Source organism: Elephas maximus, chromosome 13 (genome assembly GCF_024166365.1).
Source record: "Elephas maximus indicus isolate mEleMax1 chromosome 13, mEleMax1 primary haplotype, whole genome shotgun sequence".
NCBI lineage: Eukaryota > Metazoa > Chordata > Mammalia > Proboscidea > Elephantidae > Elephas > Elephas maximus.
In genome coordinates, this window is record NC_064831.1 from 52,934,471 (window position 1) to 52,948,094 (window position 13,624).

Consider the following 13,624-nt stretch of genomic DNA (forward strand, 5'->3'; position numbering starts at 1 on the left):
CTAGGGTCACAAAACAGTGTGTGTATAAATTTTTGTATGAGAAACTAACTTGAACTATAAACTTTCACTTAAAGCATAATAAAAAAAAGAAGATTTGGAAGGTACCATCAAGATAGAGGATGGTTAGCCAGGTGTACATTTTTGTTGTTGAAAGCCTATATGACTTTGTAACCTTGGTCAGGTGGCAGAGGGGAAGGACAGGGAGTTTATGAATGAAATGCCCAGAGAGTGATGCTGACTCAGCTGTAGACCGCAAAGTGCCCTGCTTAGCAAGAGCTCTTTTCCATTGGGTCATCACCTTCGGCTGTATTGAAAATGGTGATTAATTTAAACCTGAGGTTTTCAACAGTAAATTCGCCTGTACCTGTTTCCCTCCTTAATGTTACTTTGTCCTCCATTTGACTTCTTAGCTAAACTCCTATCAAGATTTCGCATAATATAGTGTTTCCTGCTTTGCTATTCCTCAAATCCCGGTGGCAGTTTTAGAAATTACCTAAGATAAGAGTGTGAAGAAAGAGCTGAGTCAGCTTTATGAGTTTTTACAGCTTTGCTATAGCATGATGCATGTAAAAGCCAGGGGTCTGTTTCAGAGCCCTCTTGTGAAACATACTAAAATGCACATGCCTCAGCTTTGCCCCCAAAGATCCAGATCCCCCAGGGTACTGGTGGGACCTTTGTATGTGCCCGTGCACGTGCACGGGGTCTCCAGGAGATTCTGATGTGTGTTTCTCTAGGTGAGGACTGTTTTAAACAGATAAAGCAGATTTTTTAGATTATGCAACTAACATATGCTTCTTTTTTTAGTTTTATTGTGCTCTAGGGTTTTTGTTTTTTGGTAGGTGAAAGTTTACAACTCAGGTTAATTTCTCATTCAAAAATTTATTCACATATTGTTTTGTGACATTGGTTTCAATCCCCACAATGTAACAGCATGCTCCCCCTTTCCACTCCAGGTTCCTTGTGTCCGTTCGTCCAGGTCCTGTCTCTTTTGCCTTCTCGTCTTGCTTTTGGGCAGGACTTGCCCATTTAGTCTTGCATATTTAATTGAACAAAGGAGCGTGTGTTACTGTTTGTTTTTTAGGTAACACATGCTTCTGGTGGAATTTATAGAAAATCCAGATAAATGTAAATAAGAAAATAAAAATCACTCAATTTCATCACCACCAAGATAAAATTTTTATGTATTTCTATGCATATAAGGCTCATTTAACAGGCCCGCATCTCATCCCACCTCCCTGGCCTCCAGTGGAGCAGTAGTGTATTTCAAACAAGTATGTGCATCACTTCCCTTACAGCATATTGACACACAGTGAACAGTGTAGAGAATCTTGGTTGTCTGAACTCTCCATTGTGTTTCCAAAGAGATTGATAGTTCATAGAGAGACCTCATGGGTTGCGGTGAAGGAGAGACCAAAGGAGCAGGCAAGGTCTGAACTTCCTTCCTCCGTCCCCTGACCCGTTTTGACCTGTGTGTGTGTGTGTGTGTGTGTACGTACACACACATATGTATACACACACACACACACAATGCATGCATACATACTAGGGTTTTTTGTAGTGGTTTTTTTTTTTTTTAAGGGTTTTGCTAGTTTTTTTTTTTTTTTTTCCTTTTAACTCTAAACATGGTTCCAAGCAAACCATTACGTTTGCAAAATGTTCTTTGATAAACTGGAGAGAGCCTTAGACAAAACCTACTTAACCCCTTATTTTACAGATGAGAAAATTAAAACTCAAAAAGATTAAGCCTAACATCCTGTAACTAAGACTGAGCCAGGCCCAGATGTATGGTGCTCTCTAAACCAATTCACTGAATTTACCAAATACAGAAATGCGTTTCTTTTATGTGTTTACATTGTTTTTGATTATTTGTATTAGATGGGACAGCATTAAGTGATTTTGTAAACTTTTTAAACTTTTAGTTTGAAGTCACTTTATCTTTAAAATAGTATTTTAAGGACTGGTTTATTTGTTGAAAGAACATAGAATGGTTAGACTTCCAAAGAATGTGCTTAATGTGCAGAAAAAAAATATATTTCATGGTCAGTAACAGATTTCAGGCCAAGGTTAGTGCCCCATATCTGCTGCATATTTACCATAAAAAAGCCATTGTTGAGGAAGGACCCAGAGCACCCACATTAGTGCAGAACTGTGGGTTACCAGCTGCTCAAAATACAAAATTAAGTTTGTTGTACCACTGGAGGCATTGATAAGAGTAGCTTAAAGAATACCTGATGACTGGAAAAATAAAATAAAATTACTTTTGTAAACATGCAAAAGAACTCAAAAGTGGCCCGAACAATCTTTTCACACATGAAATGCAGAAATATAATTTTTCAGTTGCTGGAAACACAAATCAGGATTACTAAAGTGGTTAAAGTTTGAAAGAATAGAAGATTCTATTCAAGAAGATTGTCAAGGCATTTCTGTTGCCAGTGCTAAAACGGCTCCATCCAGTATGAATTGCCATAACTTTTGCAAATAATTCAGAGAAATAAACCCACTGCCGTTGAGTCTATTCCAACTCATAGCATTCCCCATAGAGTTTCCAAGGAGTGCCTGGCAGATTCGAACTGCCGACCTTTTGGTTAGCAGCCATAGCGCTTAACCACTATGCCACCAGGGTTTTCAATTCAAAGAAATACCTTCTTGTAAAATGGTAAATTTGGCAAATGGGCTGTTTGGAAAATCTAGACTTTCAGAAAATTAACATTTTTTGGTAAATCGGCCTGTTTTCTTCTGCTGTCTGCCTTCCATGCCTTATGAGCAAATATTATTGCCCTGAAGTGTTCAAAGAAAGAAACCGGACCTACACACACTAAGCACTCACTGGTCAGAAAACCATTAGGTGCTGTGAGAGAGGGCTTGACTGCAGGTGGTAGGTGAATGTTGAAGGTACTGTAAGTCTGTGTGGAATTGCTGTGAAATAAAGTTATACCCTCCCCTACATCACCTTTAGCCTTTCCCTACTTGAAAATCTCATCCATCTAAATAAAAGCCTCTTGGATCCCTGAGACACTTTAAACCAGAGCCACATACTGAAAGGGCCTGTGGGGTTAGAAAACGGATGGTGTGTCGATGGGCTGTGTGCCTTCCTCTTCCCTGCCAGGTAACAGGTCTTGTATTCCTCCCACGATTTGGTACCATTGCGTACCAGCTCCACTTTGTTTCCAACCCAGTCTCTCTGGGAATGATCCCTAGGCGTGTTCCTTCTTCAACATTTCCTTATCCTCATTTTGGATGGCATTCCCATCCCTTTCCCTCACTTCCTCCACCCCAGCCTACGTGTTCATGGTAGAATCATACCCTTTCACATTTACTAAAGGAGGATCTTTCATGTCAATTAAAATTAAATTCTTCTTGAGAGACTTGTTGGAGGCAGAGGGGAAATTTAGCTTATGTCCTTTTGTTTAAACCACGGGTTTCTGACCACACGTTCATTTGTGTAGACGACCAAAGCTAGGATCTCAAGTGTTTAATTATTACCGCAGGCTTTCTGCTGCTTAGCGGTGCAGTTTGGAAACATCCCCTCATAGACATCCTTTGTTATAAGAGGAAACATCTTAGCTTTCCCTTCTAAATCCTTTCTGTTACGAGGGGAAAAGACAGAAGGCATGAATTCAGTATCTGGGGCATGCTGCTCCCTGGACCTTTTGGGATCTTTATTTTCACAATTGCAGGGGGCTGCGGCCAACCCAGAGAATGAGGACCAGCAGCAAAGGCTGAGAGAAGCCGCTGAAGGTCTCCGCGTGGCAACAAATGCCGCCGCCCAGAATGCTATTAAGAAAAAGATCGTCAACCGACTAGAGGTCAGCAAAGAGGCTGGTTTTCTAGGTTTCTATTTTCAGTTGCAAAGACTTATTTGAAAAAACAAAAAATCAGATTAACAAGGTGATGCTCAGATAAAGGAAGCTAAAATCCAGTTAGGAACATGGCTTCATGATTTAGGCTCGATGAAAGCATTGACACGATTTGAGGAATTGTCGCAGTTCTGGCTTCATGGAAACTCCATGAAGCTAAAATTCTTAAAGGGTTTAATATTCAAGAATAGAATTCAGAATTTTCTTAAGAGGAGCCAGGACTGATGGAGCCTTTGATTATTTTTCATAAAGGATGGCCACGTTCAGGAAGGCCCTTTAGCTGAGAGTGTATCTGTTTTGTTGGAGGCAATGACTTTTCCAGGGCACCCATAGAATATATGCCTTTTGGAAGACTGGAGATGGGGGATCGGGGTCGGGTGGATGAGTATGGCAAGGAGTAGGAAGAAATATTTTTGTCATTTTTCAGAACATTAGGAATAGGCCCAGACTATGTAAAAAAATAGCATTCCTCTCATGAATGTATGCAGGAGACCACGACACGAAACTTTGGTGGGTTTGGGACTGAGAACCTGTGCTTTAGTGAGGAATCCCTGCCTATGCAGTCAGCTGTATTCTGGAAAATTGGCATTTTTGTTCTTGGAAGCACACGAGAGAATAATCCCAATTAATTACTCCAGAGGGGACATTTCAACGTATTTCTGAACCAAGGTCCCTGCACTGTGTAAGGCCCAAGCACCAGCGTTTGGTTGACCTAGAGAACAGCCTCTGCTGCTTGATTTTTTTTTTCCCCTAAAAACATCCAGACTTGGTGTTGCTTATCAGTGCCATCGTGGCCTTGGAATTGTTCCTTGCCTTTTTGAAAAAGACAAATGAACGTGGGTCCCTCAGCTTTCAAGCGTAGCTGTCTTTATCACTTGTTCCAGAGAATGTAAAGCAAACAAAGATAAGAATCGTCCATGAATTTTAAAAGTCAAAGTCTGTTCCCAGAGTTCTCTTTCTCCGTGAGTGAGCTGTCATCAGTGAGCAGGCCAGTGCCAGACCTTTAATGAACGTGAGGTGCGTACTTGTGCGTGTGTGTATGTTTGCACATGTAAACCCTAAGGCCAGTGTCTCCCTCTCTCCTTTCTAGGTTGCAGCCAAGCAGGCTGCAGCTGCAGCCACGCAGACCATCGCGGCCTCCCAGAACGCCGCCGTTTCCAACAAGAACCCTGCAGCCCAGCAGCAGCTGGTCCAGAGCTGTAAGGTGAGGGCCCGGCTGACCGAGAGCAGTCTGCTGTAGACAACCCTGATAGCGTTAGAGCACCAGGTGCCCGCGTAATTGGTTAATGCAGACCATCATGTCCCCTAATCCACTTTGCACCGGCTTCCATATTCCAGGTGCACCCTTGTCTGCTTTTTGTCAGCTGAGTGCAGGGCCTGGTTTGGAGAGAGAGTATGCGTCTTTGTCTAGCATTGTCTTTTCTTTGTCCAGATTCTTTTCTTCTCTTTGAGAGACCAGATCAGAGAGGATCAATGACAGGCCATTTTCAGGCTCTGAAATAATAATAAAGTGTTGGGTTTCCAGAGCACCTTTCTCTCTTTGAGAGCTGGGCCTCCACAGTCCGTCTGTACTCTCCGAGTAGGGTTGGATTTCCTGCTTGTCACGTATGACACCTCAGTGACTTTGATGCCTTGGTGTTTTCTCTTATTACCCTTTTGTCCCTGTTCTTCTGTGACGTTGACCAGGGGCGCTGTGATGAGGCTGGCTCCCTACAAAGGGTGCAGTAATCAGCCTTGTGTCACCTTCTGTAAGGGCCCAGGTACCTCTTTCTCGAGGCCTTCAGGTTGTACCAGACACAAAATCTAATTAAGTAGCCGTTGCCCACATATTGGCAGTGTGTCTGACTGGAGTCTCCTGAAAGTATTTGCAGTTGGTAGCAGGACTAGGTGGAGAGGCATATTTGATTGAGTTTGAGCTTTGAGGAGTAATCACCCTATTTCTCAGTCTTCAAATCTCCTCTGTGAAACAGTGATTCACAAGGGAGACTCATCACCGCTTCTACTTCAGAAATGGCTTTCCTTCTGAGGGGAACTTTCTGGAGCCCTCCAGTCCTGATGCCAGGTTTTCCAGGGCCAGCCACCTTGTCGAGGAGTGAGTCTGCTCTAGCAAAGCCTGAGCAATGTGAGAGGCCCTGGGCCCTGTCCTCGGATGCTGTGCAGGGAGCCAGGCGCCAGCTGTGGTGGAGCTGCTTTCCTGTTGAGGCCTCCATTCGGCCCCTGCTTCTCAGGAAGCACACGATACACCAGTCCAAGAAAATGCTGCCAGATGAGGTACCCACTCTACCTTTTGCAAAGAGACTGAAGATACTAGGCCTCTCAGGGTCCTTGCTAAGGAGTGGAAGGATTACAGTTTATCAGCTTGCAATGGAGAGAGGAAAGGGACACGCAATTGCTGGGACCAGCAGTTTGGAAGGGGCCCTGGGACAAATCCCATGCAAAGATTTTTTTTTTTTTTACCCTTGCTACAAGGGGGAATCCTAAAGAAAACATGTCTCCAGGTCAGAATGCACGTGGCGTCAGTGATGATGGCATCTATGCTGACTTTTTAAAGCCTGGTTAATCAAATGGGGCGTGGGACACAGGAGAAACGTGGAAGAACGTGTGGGAGGCTCATCTCCTAAGCAGCATGGGAAAGCGTTACCTTAAAGCAGTCATGCCTCGGGAACGCTGAGCCTCCCTCATTTCCCCTGGGCTTTGGGTTTTCCAGTTTGAGAAATGAGAGGTGCTACTTTGAATGGAGAAAGAGGAGCAGGATGGATAGAATGTATGCTCAGGGGCGGATCCACAGCTTGTGTTTACTTACTAATCTGTCGTGCACCATCTCACATGGGTTTTCACCACATCGACATGATGAAAATCAGGGGAAATTATGTACTACAGATGAGTAAAAGCATAATTCAGCTTGTGCCTACCTTGCTTATTAGGTAATCAGACCCTGTGTATACCTACAAAGTAAAATGGAGAAAAAGCGCTTGATAAGCCAGTCATTGAGCATTTCTCTCACTTTCTTCTGATCATGGAACCATATGATTCAGTTTAACCACCTATAAATTTATAGTCTTTGATTCTAAGTTTGAAACCCCAATGAGCCAAGGTGGTATGAGTTGCAACTGGGAAATTCTTTTAATGCCTCATTGTGGAGAATTGTCTTTTGCTGAGCATCTTGGGACCTTCAGAACCACAGGGTGGAGCCTGTGTGGGACAAAAGTATCTGAGGATAAGATTCAGTGTTTATAAGAACTTAGCTGGCTAAACATGCTGTGTAAATCCAAGGCCCAGCACAGACGTCATCCTGGAACGCGTAACTGCCAGGTGCCCTGGAGTCGAGGCCCAGCACATACATCGTCCAGGAATGCATAACCACCAGGTGCTGTGGAGTCGATGCCAGTCCGTGGTGACCCCACTTGTGTCACAGTAGGACTGTGCTCCATCGGGTTCCCAATGGCTGATTTTTCAGAAGTACACTAAAAAAAAAAGTACACTAGCACATCCAAAAAACACATCACCTTGGACCATTTTCCACCCTATTTTGGTGATCCCACCGTGGTAGGAGTGCTCAGCTTTAATTTTCCTTGCCTCCTTAGGCAGTGGCTGATCATATACCTCAGCTGGTCCAGGGGGTGAGAGGGAGCCAAGCACAAGCAGAAGACCTCAGTGCCCAGCTGGCCCTCATCATCTCCAGCCAAAACTTCCTCCAGGTAACATGGAACTGTTCTCCTCAGTTATTCCCAGAACCCCGAGCTGGGCAGGGAGTCCCCATTATACTTACCCCACTTAGGAAGAGAAATTAATGAATCTCACAGCCTTAGCAAATTCTGCCGTAAAGCAGCCTTCAAAGGCCTTCTCTTCCTATTTCCGTTTTCAGGAGAGGTAGATTTAGCTTGGCAAAGCACAATGCGACTTCGCAGGGAAATTGCCTGGGGACAGCAGGTGACCCGTTTTTCTCGGGAGTATCATATTTATTTCTCCTCCAAGAAAGAAGACATGTAATAAGTTGAGAGCTTTGATGAAGAGCTTAGTATTAGTTATTGCTTTAAGTTTGCTAGTTTCCAGAATACCTCATGCCTAATTCATGGACTGGGAAAAAAGAAGTGGCCAACGCATCTTCTCCAAAGACGTGCTTGTTCTTTGTGGGAATGGTACACTTAGGATTGTCAGGCTGTGTAGGGGTGAGAGATTCATTTTAAGATAGTTGATTAAAATGAGAATATTAAGTTGTAGAAAACCCCCTTTTTACATGCTTGCTGTATTCAAATCTCTGTACTTCATCAGCACTTCTGTCTACCTGTGTCTCATGAACAGTTAATGGGATCGGGGACTCTCTCCTCAACCCCTTCTAGCTCAGCCTGTAGTTTTAGAATCCAGTGAGGCATCTATTTCCTTAGCTTTCTAAGGGCCATAACTGCAAATGCAGAGACTCACCAGGAAAGTGTTGATGAGAGTTATATACACGTGTCTGTGTGTGTAGGTATATAGTCTTTTAAATTGGAATTCATTATAGAGCTTTTGTGTTTTCCATGTAACATTTACGAGCATTTATATAAAAAAAAAAATACAATATTTAATTTTATCATCATAAACAGCCTGTGATGCAATAAAAATATGTATGGTCAAATCTTTGTTACCTTCTTGAACTATTTCCTTAGGATAAATTCCTAGAAATAGAATTACCAGCAGCTCATTTTTATCTTTTGGGCATTGAGAATTGTGTTTCTCTTTTCATTTGGGGGGTTAAAAAAAAAATCAAACCTATTGTCGTGGAGTTGAGTCCAACTCATAGCAACCCTACAGGACACAGTAGAACTGCCCCTTAGGGTTTCCAAGGCTGTAAGTCTTTATGGGGGCAGACTGCTACATCTTTCTCCCTTGGAGCGGCTGGTGAGTTCGAACTGCCTACCTTTTGGTTATATGGCACCATCAGGGCTCCTTTTGGGTGGTTAGAGAGCCTACAACAGTTGTGTTGTCCTCTCTGCTGGCAAGGCTGTAAGGTAGTATGATGGATGGATGGACGGATGGCCGGGTGGGCAGGCGGGCGGACAGACGAGCTTGTGGTTCCACTCTGTCCTTGCCTTTGTCTTTTTCCTTTTCTTTTGTTCTTTTAATTTTGGCCTGGTAGAAACATCAGGGTTAAAGATGAATAGAAATGGCATTGCCATATCAAAAAGCTTGTACATTTTAAACTTCCTTCATATGTGCTGTAAAATGGACCTTCTGGAAGGCTGAATGAATCTCAACTTTTACCAGTGGTATATGGAGAACAGTTTTTAGTACATCTTTTCCAAGATGGAAAATAAAGCATTTAAGAGAAGGTGTATTTTGCCAATTTGCTTAGTAAAATTTTTATTATCCAGCTTTCCATTTCCTTGATTTTCATAATGTTGAACATTTTTTATATGTTTTCATTGTGTTAATTATCTGTTCATGCTTTTTACACACCCATATGCTGGTTTTTCTTCTCAGTTCTCATGAATTCTTTGGGTATTAAAAATATTAGCTTTGTCCTTAATATTTAGGATCTGGTACTTAAATTGTGGTGACTTTACTAAAGAGCAGCTTTATCACATATATTAAAAGCCTTAAAATTACACATACTCTTTGATCCATAAATTCCACTTTTTAAGCATTTATTCAAAGAAAATTTTGAATGTGTTCAAGGATTTAGCTACAAAAGTGTTTATTGCACCATTGTTTATTTGGAAAAAAATGGAATCATGCCTGACAATAGAGGGCTGGGAAATGTTGGTAGATGGACCTAATAGAATACTATACGGCTATGTAACAGATAGAACATGGGACTCAAGGAGATTGTAAAAGAGCATAAATAGCATGATCTTGTTTTTGAAAACATGTATGTATATGTACACATGCGCAGACATCCATTCACGGTGAAGTCATTTTGGTTTGTGGGTTGTGAGGTAGTTTTTTTGATTCATTTTGTCTATTTTTCTAAATAGTCTATGGGGTATATTTGTGGCAAAGATTAACAAACTATTCCAAGATATGCAAAGAAACCCTATTCAATAAGGCATTCTCTTTGAAATCTGTTGTAAATAAGACTTTCAAGCAACTATCACTATTTGCCTGCCTCACCTGCATACATTAAAAAAAAAAAAAAAAACTGTTGCCATCCAGTCAGTTCCAACTCATAGCGACCCTATAAGACAGGGTAGAACTACCCCATAGGGTTTCCAAGGAGCAACTGGTGGATTCGAACTTCCGACCTTTTGATTAGCAGCCTGAGCTCTTAACCACTGTGCCACCAGGGTCCCCTGTTCCCCAACACGTGCCTTTTTTAAAAAAGAAAAGAAATTCCTAGAAGGTACTGCCTTGGAGTATCTAATTTAGGATGACAGTTTTTTGAGGGAAAGTAGATGGTTTTAATATTCCTTTTGTGGCCAGGGGGGTCGGGGGAATAAGTTCTAACTGACATGGCAGCATTGCTGTTTGGTCTCTACTCTTCTGACTTGTTTGCCTGGGAGCCATTTTACTTTCTGCTCCTCTTTCTATAGCCTGGAAGCAAGATGGTGTCCTCTGCCAAAGCTGCGGTGCCCACTGTGAGTGACCAGGCTGCAGCCATGCAGCTGAGCCAGTGTGCCAAGAACCTTGCTACCAGCTTGGCGGAGCTACGGACCGCCTCGCAGAAGGCAAGTGGGACATTTCAGAGCAGTTAGCTCATCAGGGATGGAGGTTTTCATTTCTCACCACTGATGTGGACCTGGGCCTAAACATTGGCTGGACATGTTTCTTGGCAGAGTTACCTGTCCATTTGCATGACCAATGAAGATACCATTGTAGATTGGCTTTTACTAATGTTAGCCATTATCTCTTGGACTTGGTTATCACCTTCTGTTTACAGATGACTTTCATTAAACTACTTTAGGTCACAGTCTTTCCCTTCCTCCCATACTGAGAAATGATCCATTTTCACAGCCTTAGAGTGGAGGTTTTTAGTCATCAGATTCTTGGTGCCAGGTAAACTGTGGACCAAAATAAGTGGCCATATCTTCTAGGTATCATCTTGTGAACTTAATAACAATTATTTAGGCAGCAAATCTACTTTTGGGGGTCATTTCTATTACCTTTTTATATTGCCCTGACAGGTTTTCACATCTTACATGGAGGTATTCACCTTAACATGGTCCTCAGTAGAAGAGAATTATGGATTAAACGAGTTTCTGTCTTTGGAACTGATTAATTACAAAAAAGATCACATCATTACACTGTTTGATGTGATATTAGCCTGACGTTCTAGCATGGATCATTTTTCCCTCATTGTAGCGGGTTTATGGAAACCAGCAGCCTCATACGTGGGTGAGGGACGAACGTGGAAGGTGATCTGGGTTCTCAATAAGAGCTGATACTACATAGCCAAAGAAAAATATGCAGAGCTTTGAACAATGTCTAGTAAAAAAGTCTTTGGATGTGTATTTCTCAGTGCAAAGTCCTGAAGTCATCTGCACCAGAATCGTCTGGGGGTGCTTATTAAAATGCTGAGTCCTGAGTTTTGCATCCAAGGAACCAAAACATCATCCCTGATGGTGGAACCTGAACATCCACACCTTAACCAGTGATACATAGACACACACCAACATTAAACAGCTGCTCCAGAATGGCGACATCTTGGGGCAAGACTGTCCACTGAGTACAGGAAGACACTTTGGGAGCTTTACAGTGTATTTTTTTAAACTTATACCATATTTTTATACAAATAATGCATGCCTTCTACGTTTACGTGCCGGCCATGCCAATCCTCTTCCACATGTTGCTGTAAAAAAAAAAAATGAGCATAGCGCATTTACAGAAATACCTCCCTGGGGGAGGGCACGGCTGGCAAACAAACACGGGGTGCACGTTATCTGTGTAAAAATATGGGGTGAGTGAGTGTGTGTGTATTAGTCTAAGTGTAAGAGTGAAGGCTCTGGAATCAGACTGTATGTATTCAATTTCTGGCTCTGCTGTTGACTAATTTTGTGACCTGGTCAAGTTATTTACCATCTCTGTGCCTCAGTTTACTTATATAGTAACACTGGCACATAGAAATCACTTGGTTAGTATTTACTGCTGCTGTTGTTACAATTATGTAAGAAAGGAAAGAAATTAAGATTTACCAGCAGTTAATATACTCATCAATAGTTACATGTGTACATAATTTAGTAACTTATGGATTGGGTGGTATGATCAACGCATTTGGTGACCAATGTTCTAAATGATCACGAGAATGAAGTAAGTAGAACAAATTACTAAGAAAAAATTTTATATAAACTCAAGTATGAAAAGACAATTATCATCTAGAAATTTGTAAAAGGAGTACATATGGTTGATAGACTTGTCCCCAGAGTCCTGGGCTCATTCATCCACTCACCACCTGCCTGCCAAGCCTGTCTGTGCACTTGTGCTGTGCTAGCTGGGTGCCCTGTCTCTAGAGCCCAGACACAGCAAATGAAGGATCCTCTTAGTCTGAGAGGCAAATGCATGTCGGATAAAAACATCTTCAAGGAGATTTTAAATAAACCTAGTGATGAGACATACGTGATTGACTCAGTAGTTAGGACTCAGGTCCTGACTGAGGATGACTCTGCTGTCTCGGGAAGTACCGTCTACTGCTAGATTTGGAGAATCTTTGGGTGTACCCAGAACGGCATTTCGTATGCTGCAATGTGTCAGGAACCCTTTTCCCCAGCAGACGGTGTACAGTATCCCCACCTCTGTTCGCAGGCCCACGAAGCCTGCGGTCCTATGGAAATCGACTCAGCTCTGAGCACTGTGCAGACACTCAAGAATGAGCTGCAAGATGCCAAGATGGCCGCCGCAGAGAGTCAGCTGAAGCCACTGCCAGGGGAAACGGTGAGATTTTAAAGTCAGCTGGGGGTGGGGTTCTACCTTTAATTAAGTTCATATTCAGGTATTTTTAGAAGTTGGGTTTAGTGCGCCTGGATTTCCAGCATTTTGAATGCAGAGCCCTAGGAGATCCACATTTCTTTAGAACTGCGTTGAGATAGAGATCACCCTGAGGGCCCCTAGTGTTGCTTCTCTTTGTGTTTTCCTGGGAATGGAAAGGGGTGGATTAGCATTTACCCTGCTTCTTCATAAACAAGACAAATACTGGTGTTTGAGGCTAATCCGGCAGCCTTTTTCTGCAGAGATTCCCAGTGCGGGTGGGGCAACCAGAAGCTGTGGTTTCTAGATCAGGCTTTATCCTCACCTAGCTGCGGGCACGTCCCTTACCTTCGCACGTCTTGTCTCCATGTATCTATATATTCTATCTATAAAATGGTCGGCAGTGAAGTTATAAGCTCAGAAAATACTTAACAGTCATGTTTTTAAAAGCATTTACTTGATACAAAGCCCTGGAATTGATAGTGGCAAAGCACCTCAGTACAGCATAAAGGCACGCAATTAAAGTGGAATCATGGCACAAGAGATCTAATTTGATCGTAGTATGATACCTCCTCATGCTTACATCAGGGTTTTTTGGTTTTTCGGACGAAAATTTTACAAGTCCACCTCATTTACACGTACCTTCTTTCCCGTGTTCGTGGCCATTGCTCATAAAATACCACCGCTTAGTCAGCATCTGTTATTAAGCACTGTACTAAGCGCGCGCGCGCGCACGCACGCACGCACGCACGCACGCACACACACACAGTGTAGTTTATCCTGACAGTAACCTTATGGGTAGTTTATCCTGACAGTAACCTTATGGGAAAGTTTTGTTCATTTCATTTTATGCACTGGGAAAACAGGAGTAGAGAGGTGGTCGCTATTTT

At 42.6% G+C, this 13,624-nt stretch overlaps 1 protein-coding gene across 11 annotated transcripts in view; it reads left to right on the forward strand.

Annotated features, from left to right (window-relative positions):
* Window positions 1–13,624, forward strand: part of TLN2 (talin 2) — a 490,123-nt gene that overhangs the window by 340,454 nt on the left and 136,045 nt on the right. For all 11 annotated transcript variants that reach the window (XM_049905877.1, XM_049905876.1, XM_049905875.1 and 8 more), the window contains 5 exons: window positions 3,678–3,806; window positions 4,948–5,061; window positions 7,442–7,555; window positions 10,367–10,501; window positions 12,573–12,701. In XM_049905877.1, coding sequence (XP_049761834.1) covers window positions 3,678–3,806; window positions 4,948–5,061; window positions 7,442–7,555; window positions 10,367–10,501; window positions 12,573–12,701 — 621 coding nt within the window. The remainder of the gene's footprint in view (window positions 1–3,677; window positions 3,807–4,947; window positions 5,062–7,441; window positions 7,556–10,366; window positions 10,502–12,572; window positions 12,702–13,624) is intronic.